Below are 17548 nucleotides of genomic sequence, written 5' to 3'. Positions count from 1 at the left end.
ACAACTAGTCATCTGTAAGAGTTTGCTAAATGTTAGATTCCTGCTATAATGCTAAAGATTCTTGCCACTAGATTAAGTAATCTCTATGCTTTTAATTTTCTGGAAAAAATTCAGAATCGGTAACCTGGAAATTATTCAGCGAAGTAACGACCCTTAACAGAGAGACATGAAAACACTGCCTTAATAAATGTGAGTCATTCCTTTTAAAACCCGTTCATTTCCGAATCCACCAATTATCCAAGTTGAATTGTATGCTTTTTGTGCATCGACACCGGTCGCCCCTTAAGTAAAGAGTGAAGTAGCTTCTATATTTTTCTGTTTTCGTTTTTTTTTTACAGCTCTTTCGTATGGAAGGGTAGGTCATAGAAATTTTGGAGAAGGCTAATTTGATTGAAAGTTCTATTTCCCCTTCTTAAAAACCTTTTACAACCCCCAGACATTCAAATTTTATGATTGTCATTTGTTCAAAATAGTCGAAAGGCTCAGCAAACATGTCTCCGGGGATGACGTAACCCCTACATGCCCTAGGATAAAAGCCGTGAATTATGCTACTTCACCATTGTTTACATATTGGTTTTAATAAAACAAAAATCGTGAAGAAAGGAAGAAGACAAGAACAATTAACAGCCAGTGAAAAAATTGAAAAATTATGCAAATATTTCGGTCAAGACCTCCGCTTGACCGTCCTCAGTGCAGAATAAAACTGATAAAAATATAAATACCAAACCTTAAAATAAAAAAAACAAACTAAAATTGAACGACCCTTTCCTAGTAACGGTGAAAGGGTAACTGAATGAAAAACACAAGTCTAAATGGCATTTCAAGATTTCATTTTGCGTAAAGCACTTTTAAAGGCTGATTGCTTTCGAGTTTGACTATTATCGGAGACTCTATCCGATTGCACAATATAACTTTGTGGATGTATGTAAAAACGATCAGAATTAATAATTTTGTCATACATGGGACTTCTCCGGTGTCCCTATTGAGAGCTACCTTTTGATGAATGTGCTTTTTAATTTTAACTGCCTCCCTGAAAACCTGCGTGAGACCCTTAACGTGGGCAACAATGGAGGTTTCGTCAAACAAAATGAAATGGCGTGGACTCTCGTACACATGTTGCGCCAAGGCGGAATAAAAAACCTCAGGCCTTTGGCGTAATCTCATGGCCTTGTCGATTGAGGAATTATGTTCAGATAACCTATAAAACTGGTAAAAATATAAAAACCAAGCCTTAAAATAAAAACACCAAACTAAAATTGGACGACCCTTTCCTAGTAACGGTGAAAGGGTAACTGAATAAAAAACACAAGTCTAAATGGCAATTTTCTTCCTTTCTTCACGATTTTTTGTTTTATCATGATTAGCCAGTGTGGTCTCAGGAATTATATTGGTTTTATAATGGAAAGGGGGAAGGGTTGATCCCGGACGTCAAGTTGGCTGGGAACTCTGAGAGATAGTTGAAAAAACACAATGGCTGCCATTCGCTCTTTACTAGGTTCCAGCTAAGAAAAGGCCACAGACTTTTTTCAGTGTTAAAAAATAGGACCTAGTTTTAAGATACCTGGGTCGAGCTGAAATGTGGCAAAAAATCTGCAATTGCTTTTCCACGAACTGGATAGGTGAGGAAGATGCACGTTATTATCATATGTGGCGCAATAGCGCTGCCTAAATAAAGATCGATAAGGATTCAATGTGTTGTTTTTTTCCCAGAATACGTCTTGTGGAGGGAGTTGTCTTAGAAACTTCGGAGGGGCTCATTCGATTGGAAATATAAAAACCTACATGACCCCCTAAAGCCCTCTGGGCAAGGGCTCTTAGCTATGAAAATTTCTCTTTGTTTACAAATAGGTTTTGCTATTGGAAAAAAGGGCATGTTGTATCCCGCATCTTCAAAAAAAACTAAGGGTAGCTGATAGTTGTAGAAACTATCAAACACTGTTATATTATTCAATGGATTAGCTTTATGAACCCAAATAATAAGAGTTTTTTTTTTCAAATGAAAGCAAATAGCGACAAAAAACGAAAACAAACACCTTCTAACGAAAAGAAATTATTCCAAGTTTCCACTTCATAATCCACCACCCTTCGCTCTAAAGTTCTGTAGTGCTGTATTGAAAGCATTTATGAGTAAATACCTAACCAATTTTAAGTAAAAATTGTATTAGATGCGCATGTCATTAGCTCAAAACCCACCTCAAAGTGCTCTGATAATTTTGAGTTATTATCCTTAGCTGTTCTTGTACACACGTCCTTTTGACCATCTGGATGCACAGTTTCATTTGATTTACTTCAAGTTTCCCGTTAACATGCTCTGAAAGTTTGAACTGAAGATGCTCAGCTCAGCTCAGACATTGCAGATACACCCTTTTGACAACCTTGGATGTATATAAAGTCTTTTGATTTCCATTATCCGTAACAACATACCCTGAAAATTTCAACGTATTACCCTTAGCAATTCGTGGGATGTTGCAGAGACGCCCTTTTGACAGTCTGAATAGTGTCTTTTTATTTAGTTTTATATTCCCTTCAAATTTTAATTTAATAACCTAAGATGTTCCTGAGATATGGCCTTTTGACAACCTGCATAGACTTAGTGTGTTTTGATTTAGTTCAACAACATCCCCCCCTCCAGACTTCTGTTTTCGAAAAAAACGAAAAGAGACAAACATAGAAGCTACTTGACTCTTTACTTTATTAACGGAAAGTGTAAGGATGCAGCTGTCGGTGCAACCATGATTAACCTTATATTACTAAATTATATTAAAACATAAGTATAGTAATCTCTAATATTTCCTAACAGGATAAATCAACGACTTTTTTTCTAGGTAATCTATCCTGTTACGATAGAAATCCTTGAAAATAGTTTAAAACGTAAATGAGTTTTATTAATTGGAAAAATAGAGCCATAAGAGACCAAATTTATCTATTCCTATCTGTTTCTACCTATGTAAATTTTCCCTATCATAATAGAAGTCCCTATAAACAGTTTAAACCCAAAATAAATCTTGGGTACGAAAAAACTTTAAAAACACATCAGAATGTGTTTATATACATTTTAGGGTAATTGGGCATTATATGGGCATTTCTAAAAAGTCAAGTTTGGTTAATGCTAATGAAATCCTTTCAGGTCCTTTACGATGAAACATTTTAAGGCAGGCAATGACAAAGGCACAAGGAAAGTGAAGTTTGCTTGAAAAATAAATATTTACTAAATACTTTTAAATGTAAGGCAAGTAGAACTTTTGGAGAATAACAAACTTAAAAGGTTTTTTTTTTTAAACAACTGAATCTGTTACGTCCAATTACTAAAGCGTCCAAAACTAAAGGTCCAACTGGAGAAAGGCGTCCTAGCTTTTGAAAACATGTGCCTTAAAAGAATACTGAACACGTCATGGCAGGAAAAGGTCACGAACATAGGAGTTTCCAAGAAAACCGGTCAACCATTAGTTACTGAGCTTCTGAAACGTAGAAGATGGACGTACCTTGGCCGCGTCCTTCGTGCGCCAGAGAATTGACTCCCATGTACATTTTATGAGTAATGTCCTGAAGGAAGACGCAAGAGGTCGTCTAAGACGCGCCTTGCGACGGCAGTATGAACACGATCTAAGTAGAGTGGAGATGTCTCTTCAACCACAGTGGGAGGACATCAAAATGCAGTTCACCTCCTTGATGTCTTGCGAGGTTTCGTTAACGCCTTATGCGCCATTCTTGGCTCTGGAGGATCTACGATAACCACATCTCATTACTGGTCACCGAAACTGCAATCGCTAATAAAATTTGATAGGCAACTCTTACATTTGCGAAGACCCATCAATTATTTATAACACATCTACAGGCTTCTTTCAGGAAATGTGTCGTGTGTTGAATTATTTTCTTTATGTCTTGAAGTTCGTGAAACAATTAAAAGGGATCTAAATCATCCCAATATTTTAAGTTTATTGCTACTTGCTTTTATTTTCAAGGAGTGGTGATGAAGATATAGGAAAAAAGAAAATGTTGGATTCAATGCCCTTATTCTTACTGCCAATTGCGCCCTCTACTTTATTTTAATAAAAAAAAATTCAAAATTACAATATCATTATAGCCGTTAGATTATTTATTTGAAATCTTGCACCCCTTAAATGTTTGCGCCCGGGGAAAGTTATCAGAAAGGAAGTAAAGTCCAACCTTGGGCAGAAGAGCGTACAAAGAAATATATTTCGAGATTTGGTGAATTCAACAAACCCCCCAAAACAGACAAAGGACATAAACGAATCGATAAAATATTATTTGAAAAAGAATATATATTCGAAATAGTTGGAGAAACTAAGTTATAAGGTCCAACCTTAAAACGTGCAAGTATTCAGAAGGACAGTTGGGGGGGGGGGCGCCCCCCAAACCCCCCGCTTTCGCAGCCTTTAAATAAAAAAAAAGTTTTTAAACTGAAAGTAAGGAGCGACATTAAAACTTAAAACGAACAGAAATTATTCCTTATATGAAAGGGGCTCTGCCCTCCTCAACACCTCGCTCTTTACGCTAAAGTTTGACTTTCTCACAACTCTTTTTTTTTAAACAATAAAAACTTTAGCGTAAAGAGTGAGGCGTTGAGGAGGGCACAGCCCCTTTCATATATGGAATAATTTCTATTCGTTTTAAGTTTTAATGTCGCTCCTTACTTTCAGTTTAAATTTTTTTTTTTTTTTTATTACGTTAAAGGGGGGCTGTGGTGGGAGGGTCGAAACTTTCGGCCCAGTTTACCCCATAAAGATAAAGTCGGAGGAGGATGAAATTTTGCACGTTTCTTAGTTTGAGCTTGGGCTACAAAATGCGATCACCGCCGTCTCTCTTCGACCTCTAGGACCGGAAATCGCTTAACATTGTGGTGGGTCGCCTCTTTATAGAGGCACAAGTGTGCCTCCTTGATACAGAAAAACGATAGATTTAGAAGATTTGGCGAGTAGTCTCCCCCGCCTTCTACCTGCGTGAGTTTCTGCTTCGATACTTTTTTTCTTTCTAAGTTATAAATTAAATCCCAGTGAAGGCTTTCTTTTATGGAAAAAATTTATTTAATAGAAATATACAATTATCATATAATGAAGGCACGCACTAATAAAAACGTCTAGACGACTAGTCAAATAACAATAAAACTTGGGTAAAAACGAATGAAGGCTATGGAATTATTTTAACATGCGTATCAAGTTATAACACAAACGGAGATAAAAGAAAACATCCAAAGGCACGCAGTAAGAGCATTCAGAGGTAAGAAATAGCTTTAAAATATCGAAAATTCGTCAGGAAACGCACGAAACAGGCATTTATTGCTATTTTCGACTAAAAACAATAACTGCTGTTGTTGTTACTAGATATAGCAGAGTAACTGTAATTAGGCCCTTTACCTTTGATAATTCAAATGGTAAATGGTAACGCTGTCATTGCCACAAAACAGTACGACTGGACTTCGGTCTTTAATTAAAAAGTGGTAATTCGAATGTTCAACACCAGAAATTTTATAGAGACTTGTGGCCAGTTATTAAAATTAAAAAAAATCACTTTTTATACACCTTACAATAAAAAAAAAAGTATGAAAATACCGTAAAAAAAAAAAAAAAATCAGAATACTATTAATATAAGGGATAATAGGGGATGCATACATCAAAATTATGGGAGCTTAGAAAGTTGCGGTAAAACTGTTTTGAATTACCCCAGTCACTGTGTATCCTGACTCCGGGGAAAAACAGCGCATATAAAGGCAGCTTTACGAGCGAAATCAAAAGTCCGATCCGTAATGATCAAACAAACGCAATGAGATACTAGCCATGAAAGTTTGGTTTTACCAGAATAAAAATTTTGCATACCTTGTATGGCGATCGCCCACAAATACGGAAACAATTAGGGAGAATAGGACACAACAGACCACATAAGGCTTTAAAATCCATAAAATATGTCTCCCAAGAAGGGGCACTTCTAGGGAATGATCTCAAATGCTGTATTTATTGCGCTAATCCCCCCACTATCGTCAAGGAATATTCTTCGCTCTTAGAATCTCCTCCCCTTATCCTAGAAAAGCTGAAAGACCTAAATGATGGTAAACATAATGTGAGACTACTTCCAAGGAACGATTAAAATCAGTAACTGCTCCCAATAAATGTGGGAGTTTCAAATAATTTTTAATATGAAATAAAAATTTCATGTCCATAATATATTGATTAAAATATAAATGAATGCTTCCATTAAAACTTTGAGCCCTAAATTCCAAGCTCAAAATACCACGAGTTTAATCATCGACTTTAAACGTCTCTGTTAGGGGAAATTGACTATGGATTTTTTTTTAATTCCAAATTCTGCAAAAATTTGGTTTCATTGTTCGAGTTTCTTCTTTTGTACAACTTTTTTTTTTTTACTTAACGCGTAATGAAAATTGAGGGTTTTTTCTTACGCGGTCACAGCTGATATTTTTGTTGTTTTTTTTTCTTACAAGGCGTTTTCTGGTCACCAACACCGTCAATTTACGAAAACGCAGGGGGGAGGGGTCAAAATACAGGGTGGGGAGGGGCTCAATTTCGTTGTTTTTTCAGCTGTTACAATGAAAACAACCAAAGAAGGCATTTTTGAATAAAAATGCAAAAAAAAAGTATTTTTCAATCACATTAGTATAGCAGGCCAATAAAAGGTGTTTGATAAGACAGATGCAACCTGTAGAAGTTGTAAATTATCAATATCTTCAGTACAAGAGCTTTATAATAATATATATTTCAAAGTTTTAGTAGATCATAAATTAAGCTCCATGGTGCAGTACCTTTGAAAACGATTTTTAAATGAATAAATGTTATTTCTATTTCTTATCTTATCTCTCTTACATTACATTCCATCTTTCACTTTTTCGTTGGGCCCCATATATGTTAAGGCTTACAATTCAAGGGAGTACGAAACATGGTGATTTCATAACACACTATGGGTGTCTCAAATTAAATATGGATAGGACTTCGAACATTTAAATATTATTAGCCTCGGGAGATAATAACAAAGCTTCCAAATTTTATACATATTGAAAAGTGATGACGATTTTTTAATCAGTCTTCCTTACTTATTACTTCCTTACTTATTTTTTACATTCTTCCTATAGTACTAAAGCGATAGACTAAAGCGATATACTAAAGCGTTTTGAAATGAAGACATTTCGTAAATCAAGAAATCCGTCCACGTACTCTATAGCTTTCGAGCAGTTCAACGTAGTTGGACGTTTTTTTACGTTAGACATCTAACGTAACGTTTTTTTACGTTAGACATTTTATTATGCATTCCATCTTTTATTGTTTTCGCCAGGACCCAATTTTATTAAACCTTTTATTCCCAGGGAGCGTGAAACAGATATGTATTGTCTCGGAGGGGAAAAATACTGTAAAAGGCACAGTGTATGCTCAAATACCTGACCTTATCCACATTATGTTACGAATTTTTTCGTGGAAAGGGGGGGGGGGAATATCAGAGTAATGTTAAGAAATTTTGCCACTTCCCTTGTGTAATTGTGCACAATTATCTTTAAATATAAGGGAGGCACTACCATGAACACAAGCGTTTATTGTTCTTCTTATTTTTTTTAATTCTTCTCTTTTATCGTCTTTTAATTGTTTTTATCCTTTTTTAATTATTGTCGTTTATTGTTTCTTTATTAATTGTTTTCTTTTTTTTATATATGAAATACTAGAATTTTTCTTCTACACTACTAGAATATTAAATTCCAGATGTGCACTTTGTCGAGATCGGGGCGGATGTTGCTGTTGTGAATTTTTAAGCATATAACATAAAACAAAACATATGAAACTACAACTTTCATGGAAAGAAGCCCAACTCTAAAAACAATAAATATATCAACACGTAAAGCACGGAAATTAAAAAGGACTTCAAAGAGTAAAACATGAAACAAAATATAAAAACTAAAACTTTCTTGGAAAAGCACAACTAGAAAATAAAATAGTACTTAAAGCTCATGTAAAGTTAAAATTGAAATACTTCGAAAAATTAGTCTGTAAATCAATTATTCATTCACTATAAATAGCCGAATAGCAAATAATCCCATAACTTACAAAAAATTTTGGAATGTTAAATAAAAAAATGTTTAAATATAAAAATAGAAGTCAGGTTCTAGAATATGAAACCTGATAATGCCGTTTTAAAATATATTGTATATTATAAAACTGCAGCTTATATGGAAAATACACAGAACTTTTAAAATGGCATTAGCCTCCGAGATACTAACGAAGCTTTCAGTTTCTACATACATTGTAAAGTGATTAGAAAAAAAAAAAAAAAAAGTCTCTATAATAATACTAATGCGTTTTCAAACGAACACATTTTCTAACGTGAGGGACCTGCCCATGCGCTATGTATCTTTTGAAAGGTTGGGTATTAGTTATCCTTTTCTCCTTGCTATATCCTTTCTCCTTATCTGTTCTGTCTTGCATTTCATCTTTTATTATTTTCACCTGGATTCAAATAGCATTGAGTATTTGATTCCCAAGGACTATGAAACGGGCATTTATCTCGGCGGGGAAGGAAAATTGGCTGTAAAAATACAAGGTATGTTCAAATATCTTCAATTATAGGCTTAGTATTAGATAAGAAGTTAACAACATGAATACTGTTGCAACCGTTGGCTATAATTCTTTAAGATATATTTAAGCCCTTAAGGGGTATGAACTACCAGGAGGCTTGTCTCCTCACCGAAATGGACTACGAAGGACCTTATTTGCAATTGAGGAATCAAAGCGTAACAAAAAAAGTAACCCAGTGATATCTAAACCAGTTTTCAAGAAAATAGCAATGACTAACTTGCCCAGCAACTAGCCCAGTTGCCCAGCAAACAAAAAAAGTTGCCCGGCAAACTATCATAACTAAAAATAACTAAACAACTAATCTATTCAATATTGATAGTTCCTTATCAATCAAATCAAACCTGGGAGGGGGGTAGTCTTCAAAGCTTTAAATAGGAGGGTCTTCAAGGATAGAAAGGAGGATTGGGATACGTTTTTGTGACATTTACTTTATTCGGCAGTGGATCACTTTACATATAAACTAGCTAAAAATAAGTTTTTACTGGTTGCATGATTGTCGTGTCCCTAATGTGAAACTGGAGTTGTGACCTCAGTTTCGTATAAATTTCCGTTCGGAGTTAGGATTTGCAATGGGTTTGTTCTAGCTTTATGTAAAGCACCACTCTAACTGCATGTTGAAGGACAGCAGATCTTGATGGTAAACAACCTTTAAAACTAAATGAAAACATCGACTCATAGGTCAGTTCAATGTCACGTACTCATGTTCCTTAAAAAAAGGATTAGGATTGCAAATGACACTGTCCATATTTGGTTGGTCATCAAAGACTATGACAGCTGTTTTTAAATAAAAATTCATGATTATATTCAATTTTATTTGTCTGTAGAACAGCTTTAGGTTCCAGTTTGAAACTAATCCAAAACGCGACAAATAGTCATTATTTGAGCTACGATCTTAAAACTCGAGATGTTCTGAGTTACACATACTGACAGGACAACTATACAACCAGTCGAAGATATACCTTCTATATACAATTTTTAACTATAAATTATTCCCATACATACAATAGTCTTAAAAATACAAATGCCCCAACAATTCATACTTCCCAAACCCTGCGCACATGCAACGATTACATTACACATATATGTTATAATATATGTGTAAACAGATATATTATATATATATATATATATATATATATATATATATATATATATATATATATATATATATATATATATATATATATATATATATATATATATATATGCATACATAAATATTAGCAAGGAACTTCAGCATTTGATGCGGTATTTTGACAAACATCCATGTCTTCGATAGAAACCATTGGTGTTGCTGCAACTTCTAAAGCTGAAAAAGTATAATTTTGTTATATATTATTGCACTAAATATTTCTAAATCAAGTAAAATTTACTGATTCGCTTGTTCAAATAAATGATAACATATTGGCAATACAATTTAGAAAAATATTAGTTTGATGCCCCCCCCCCCAGAACAGAAAAACTGCGGCAAAAAAGACTATTGGTGTTTTGAAACACTTTCTTCACTGCTTTCTAGGAGGGGCGTAATTTGCTTTGGGGCGAGGGGACCTCCAGGCCTCATTTTGCCCAGTTGAAGTTTAGTTTCTTAAAAATCTTGTCAAAATTAAGATAAGCCTGCATAATTCAAGCGGCCAGAGAAAAAGGTCAGTATTCTTTAGTATATATTGGCCCTTATGGTACTATACGGCTCATTTTTCCTTTTTCACTGTCATTTTCACTTGATTTGGGAAAATTCGCTCTAACTTCCCCTCCCCCCGGGAGTTTGACGAAATTACGCCACTGCATTTTAGACAACCAATAGAAGCAAGGACAACTCCCAATTTACACTGTCTGTTTCATTCAGATATTGCAAACTAAGCCATCAAAAAACACAAAACTATTTTCGACGTAACACCTTAAATTAGGTATCCCTTTCTCAGCCCACACTGCCTTTCTATGTCGAACAAATAAACGTTCAAATGGGGATAAATCCATTTATTTAGACAGTAAAAACAGGTACAAAAGTCTGGATTTCGATCACTTATACAGCGACCGTCATCAGTAGAAATAATAAAGTATTATAATAGAAACTAATATATTTATACAAAACAAAATAAATAACTTTCGGGTTATTCACAAAATAGCAAACTTCCAGGTTATTCACTAGATTTTCTTCAGCGAGAGTTCAATGACAAAGTTCATTCAAAGTCTTAACGTAAATTTTCTCCTTTAACCTTGCCTTCTGCACCACACCCTTCCCTTTCAACTCAATCTATTCAAAGCTTCACTCTTTATTCCCTCCAAAAAAAAAATCCAATTTCCTCTCCTTCCCCTATTGGGGGACAGCCTGCTTCTCATTAAGCCCTAAATGGATAATCCAAAACCCCAATTTTTTGCTATCTATAATTCTTCATTGTAGCCCTAGAGAGTGAAGTTGGGCCACGTGTTCGTAGAGCTTATTGTTTGATATTCGATCAATCAAACGAGTGCCTCAAACAATCCTTAGAAAATTCCCCTCGAAAACATCTAGCACATCTTCCCAATCCCTTCGAAGCATCCACGTTTCTGACCCATACCCGAGCACTGTTATTACCGTGGTTTCCAATACCCTAATCTTAGTTCGAATTATCTTCCTTTTCTTCCAAACTTTATTCAACTGCGGAAATTATCCTGAGCCTTGTATGTACACTTCTATCTTCTAGTGTTTCACCCTAGTTAATTCCTATATTTTTTATAAGAGTACTCTTTTAAATCGTTTTCCAATCAGCGGTTAAGCTAATAGGGCTTCACTCAAATCATTAGGAAAAATTGTGAAGCCAATCAGGATTGTGCAATACATCGCAATTCCTTTATTAGCTAATTTGTCTTCTAACAATTCTTAGAGATGTTTATCCTGAACTACTGATTCAAGTCGAAAAGATCTCTAGTCTTTTGTTATGTATAATTGCATCCATACTAAATGGGGTTTAGTTTTTAAAAAAGTTTTTGCTCTTTTTTCTCGAACTTGTTCGTTTTTCTTTTAATGTCGGACATTTCTAACTGTTGTTTTTCTATTATGTTAAAATAAATATCTAACCTTTTTAACCTCATTACGTAATATATCTATAAATGTCTATAATATTATATATAAATAAACACCTATAAATATCTAACCTTATTACGTACGTTAAATAATCTAAACCTTCTTTATTTTTAATTCAAACTTCATATTTAATAGTTGTAAGATAATATAGGCTTTAAATAAACATGGTGTAATGAACGATTTTATGATATCAATAACGGTAAAGTAATATCATAGAGAAATAGAAAGACTGCTTATGAAAAAAACCAAAAAAAAATGTAATACAAGTATTATATAATAGTTTATTATTATTATATATATATTATATTTATTTTATAATATAATAAAATATAACGAATAAAAAAAACTCGATCTTTAAACAGGCTTACAATTGCGCCCCAGAACACAGCAGAAAGAATCAAGTTTTAAAAACCCCTCCCTTTCTGCCTATTTCCCTTTTTTTCTGGCATACGCTTAAAGAATTACGTGATTGACGTAAAAAAATTCGTTACAGACACAAACCAACGAAATTAAAGCACATTCATTACCACGAGATTACAAAAAAAAGTCTCTCTCAGTGGCGCAAATTCACAAAAATTAACGAGGGGGGGGGGGGCGGTTGTGGTTTTTATTCAACAAAAAGATCAAAAAAATTTTTTCAATGAAAATGCCCTGATTTTTTTATTTGGAGGGGGATCTAGTGTGCACAGCGCCCTCCTCAAAATTGACACCAATACTCTACTTCTTTTTGGTAATATGGATTTTATTTGAATGCAAAACTAATGATTTACTTTCAATGGCCATGTCTTTTGGCCCCTCTTGACTTGAATAAAAACGAGGAGATACCTTCAACTAAATCTACTTCGTTTTGGTAATATTAAAAACGAGTTGGTAATAATAAAAACGTTTTGGTAATAAAAAAACGAGGAGATACCTTCAACTAAATCTACTTCTTTTTGGTAATATTAAAAACGAGTTGGTAATAATAAAAATGTTTTGGTAATAATAAAAACGAGGAGATACCTTCAACTAAATCTAATTCTTTTTGGTAAAACTAAATCTACTTCTCTTTGGTAATATGGACTTTATTTGAATGCAAAACTGATGACTTACATTCAATGGCCATGTCTTTTGGTCCCTCTTGGCTTGAATAAAAACGAGGAGATACCTTCAACTAACTCTACTTCTTTTTGGTAATATTAAAAACGAGTTGGTAATAATAAAAACGTTTTGGTAATAAAAAAACGAGGAGATACCTTCAATAAATCTACTTCTTTTTGGTAATATTAAAAACGAGTTGGTAATAATAAAAATGTTTTGGTAATATTAAAAACGAGGAGATACCTTCAACTAAATCTACTTCTTTTTGGTAATATTAGAAACGAGTTGGTAATAATAAAAATGTTTTGGTAATAATAAAAACGAGGAGATACCTTCAACTAAATCTACTTCTTTTTGGTAAAACTAAATCTACTTCTCTTTGGTAATATGGACTTTATTTGAATGCAAAACTGATGACTCACATTCAATGGCCATGTCTTTTGGTCCCTCTTGGCTTGAATAAAAACGAGGAGAAACCTTCATCTCGCAAGTTGATGCGAATTCTTTTCCTTCGTCTAAAGCTAGTAAATGTGGTAAAATTGTCTCCATTGGAATGCCACCTATCGGAAGAGAAAAATCTAAAATCAAAAGTGCAGACTCTAAAAAAAATTCAAGTAAAAGAATCTATCAAACAAGTCAAACATCTTTTGTTTTTATAGATAACCAGAAGAATTCTGAAAAATAATTAATTCATAAGCAACTACTTAACAATTAATAATTTACACTATTAACTAAAACTATAAGTATCACCCTTAAGGATGCAGAAACAAAACTTTTTTTTAGATATATTTAGCTTTAATTTATAAATGTTGATTGTTGCAGCTGCCCGTCTTCGGAGCTTTATTTCTTCATGGACAGCTACTTGTTAATTGTTTAAACGGTATAATTTTTCTCTTTTTATTATTTCATGTGAACAAAAGTTTTTTTTTAGCTATTTTTCAAAGTTTGACCGCTGTGAATATGAAATGCAAACAAATTTTACGCAAAATAAACGAAAAAATGGCCTTGGTACAAGCGATCTAATCTACTAAGACCTACTTCTCTAATTTAACATCATTCTACTCCATCTTTGGTAATAACCCTTTATAATGTTATATAAAGCATAATACATATTATATAAAGCATAAATATATATGTACATTATATAATATATAATATAATGGATTTTTTAATTTTTATAATACATTATATTATATATTATATAAGACGAGTAATCTTTAGTACTTAGATCTTAGAACTTAATAGCCTAAGTCAAAAATGCTTATGGTTAAATTCTTATGCCCAGTAAGAGTGAACAGAGGGCTAATTACTCTTCATTAAAGTCAGTCCTTAGATAACTAATCAGAGCATAATGAACTTTTGATTTTCTAAGAAAACGACCTGAGCAGTCAAAAGATACAAAATCTTAAGATTGATCAGCCAAAAGACCAGTCAAATGTAATCCATTCTAAAAGATATATAAGCTCACTAATTTCAACGATTCAATGTTAAGCATAATTGTAACCTAAGCAGCTTCCACGCTAATGAGAAATATCACAAAATAATTGTTGGCAGTGTGGTGAGGGAAGGGAGAGGGGGTAGTGTAGAAACAATTGGTGTGTTTAAAACAAAATAAATCAAGATACACCCTCCCCCAGTCTCCTCCTTTGTATTAGCCGCCGTCATTATGAGGATCTTTGCTTCATGTTAATTATAAATGTTTAGCATTTACAAAATTTAGAAAAAAAGGAACATTTAGAAATCAGTTTTCAGTTTGAATTTCTCATCCACGACATTGAGATAAAAACATTTAATATCGCTGGGCCCATAGGTCTATTCATTCCTGAACTTTGCGAAATTAAGATATTTCTTTTGGTTGTTTCGAAATTAATAAATTTTGAGAGCAGTATTACAATAGGCTGTACGAAGAGAGTGGTTCAGTCCCGCTTTCTAGGGCTTTAATGAGAGAAAGGTTGAGATGGCTAGGGCACGCTTCGCAGATGAAGGATGACACATTGCCCTTTTCGGCCAACCGCCTAGGGCTAAACGGAAAGCAAGTCGTCCGCGTTTGGGTTGGGAGGATGTCGTACAGAAAGATGCAAGGGAAATGAGAGCTTTCTGGAAGGGTGTGAAGAGGTAGGCTTTGAATAGACTAGCATGGAGGAGGAATGTGCGTAGCTGTGGTAGCCGCAAGTGGCTTGGTTCTGCAGCGAGTTGTTAGTGGTGGTAGTAATAATACTACAGTTTCGTCAGTGTTGCGATGTTGAACCGTGAATATAAAACAAGTAAAACTAATTAATTAAACTTAATAACTCTTTTTCCATAATTCCTACATCAACATCATTGAAAATAGACCCTCTCCATGTAACGGTGAAATGATAACAGAATAAAAAACACAATTTTGAATTGCAATTCAAGAACCTAAATCGAGTTCACCTTATTTAAAATTTAACCGCTTACCAGATCTGATATCATCTCACATTTTATAAGGCTGCGAATATTATAATGTAAAAGCGAAATATCTATAGTAATAAGTTCATTACTTAACGGTTTGTTTGTATTTATTTTAGTGGTTGTTTTTTTGTTTTTTTTTTGTATTTTAATATTTTTCAATTTTTGCACTGACGACGGCTGAGCGGAGGTCTCGTCAAAATACTGGCATTGCATTTTCAATTTTTCCCTGGCTAGATATATCCTCGTTTTTTTCTTCTGCTCAAATTTTCTTTCATCTGAAATATACTAAAATCTATCATTTCAAGACACTTTCAGGCTAGAAAATTTAAATTAATTTTATGAATTTATTATAAAATAGCAAAGCATCAAAATACAGGAATATTATTTCAGGATAAGAGTGTAAAATTTACCTAGTACAACTTTAAAGAACATATCTTCAATGAGTTCTGGTTCAAATTCAAGAAGCGGTTGCAGTTCAAGGAGCAACTTTAAACACCGCTCTTCTTTATCCTGTGGTCGAATCTGTTCGAGATGGTTCTGAAGATCGGTAATGGCACGACCACGGAGAAGCTCAACAACACATTTATAGTCATCAGGGGCATAGTCTAAAATAGTGACATAAAAATGAACAATTAAATAAAAAATGTAACCAAATACTTTTTCATTACAATTTCCACTTCTTGTTCCCTATTCCAATGCGATTCCGAAATGATTCTCGAGTCCGATTTTTAGCAAATTCAAATGTATTGTTTCTAATTTTGCCAAACACATTGTTTATGGCACCTAGAAATGTTTTTCTTATAAAACATAGATGAAAAATACAGAATTGTCTACTAACAGATTTGTGATTGGGGCGGAGGGGGGGATGTACTTTCCAAAATCTAAGGGGAGGGGTAATTTTTTCCAATAGATTGTAAAAAAAAAGGTATTTAGCAACGAAATTACGAAAAAACGGTATTATTCAAATACAGGGAGAGGGAATTTAAAGGGAGATGTAAATGCCCTCCATAAGCACCACTGGACACTCGCCTACCCAAATTTTGAGTTTGGTGTCGGGTAAAATATTGATAGAGCAAAGCAAATTTTTTTTTCAACTTCAATACTTGCACTATGAAGGTATAAAAATACAGATTACAGAAAAAAGCACATTACCTTTTTTTTATTTATTCAAGAGCTATTTAATGATGAAAGTAATTAAATAGACCGGCAAAACTACATTTTTATTTGTTAATAAAAAGAGCATTCTTTTTAGGGTTTAAGATTAGATAAAAAGTTTATTCAAGAAGTTTATATTGTCTATGATCGTAATAGAGATATATGAACGTAAGATGAAAGTTTCAGATACTTACTTGAAACTTTAATATACCTTTATGACGAATTGTTATCTGCATAGAAAGAAAATGTCATCCTTAAAACATCTAAATTGTACTGACAATTAAAACATAATAGATCAATATATATGCACGCTAATAAATGAAATGAATAAATAACACTAAATACATAATATCTATAAGTTGCTAACTTAATTTTGTCAAGTTTGCCAAGGCTTTTCGTCATATTTACGTAACTTTTGTGTATGCCTTCTCATTTCATTTGTTAGCTAAGTTTTTCTATTTCTAGAACAGAGCTAAATTTAGTTTCAACTAAAAACATACCATGGCTCTGTGTAATACCATACCCAAAAATCAACCCGTTAATAGAGTAATTCCATTGCACACATAGTGCTTTTACATTTCCTTTTTTTTTTATTTTATGGTTTCCATTCGTTGACAGTTTGCCATACTTCTTCATTTATGTTTCTTCTTCCTTTACATTTACCATGTTATATTTAATTTGCCATATTTTTTTTTTGCATTCACGTATTTTTAGTTTAAGTTCTCCGTACGATGAGCCTTATTATTACTTTTTACTAGTAAATGTATATGTTACTGTGAATTTCCGAAATCTAGTTAATGTCGACAATCACCGGTGGATGTCCGAAATATCCTTTTCCTCTGCTTGGATTCAATTAGCTTTGCGAATCAGCTTTTTCAGACTTATGCAAGCTTTGATGGTAGAAGTTAAAGTTAAGTTGGGTTAGGTTAAATTAGGTTATAAATCTCAAAAATGGGTTAAATACCTAACCTAACCCAGTCTAACCTAAACTGCCAGCATCAAACCTTGCGTCAAGCTGAAAAAGTTGACAGGCAATGCTGACTAAACCCAAGGAGAAAAAAGTATTTCGGACATTCAAGGTAAAATAAATAAACAATAGGACTACTAGAGCTCAGATATTTAATTTAATTTAATGGCAACAAAGATTACCTGAATGGAAAACCTGGCTTAAGCTTGTACCAATGATCATGAATTTATATAAGCAAGATGAGGAGGTTGAATACTCCTC

At 33.5% G+C, this 17548-nt stretch overlaps 1 protein-coding gene across 1 annotated transcript in view; it reads right to left on the bottom strand.

Moving 5' to 3' along the window:
• Positions 1-7257: 7257 nt before the first annotated feature.
• Positions 7258-17548, bottom strand: part of LOC148950699 (retinoic acid receptor RXR-alpha-B-like) — an 88621-nt gene continuing 78330 nt past the window's right edge. The window contains exons 8-10 of the mRNA XM_089092574.1: positions 15576-15770; positions 13155-13292; positions 7258-9900 (exon numbers count right to left, since the gene is read on the bottom strand). Coding sequence (XP_088948700.1) covers positions 9812-9900; positions 13155-13292; positions 15576-15770 — 422 coding nt within the window. The 3' untranslated portion in view covers positions 7258-9811. The remainder of the gene's footprint in view (positions 9901-13154; positions 13293-15575; positions 15771-17548) is intronic.

Source organism: Artemia sp. Qi Xiang Cuo, chromosome 7 (genome assembly GCF_049724085.1).
Source record: "Artemia sp. Qi Xiang Cuo chromosome 7, ASM4972408v1, whole genome shotgun sequence".
In the NCBI taxonomy this organism is placed as follows: domain Eukaryota; kingdom Metazoa; phylum Arthropoda; class Branchiopoda; order Anostraca; family Artemiidae; genus Artemia; species Artemia sp. Qi Xiang Cuo.
Note: the sequence above shows the minus strand (reverse complement) of the source record. Positions and strands in the feature narration are given on the sequence as shown.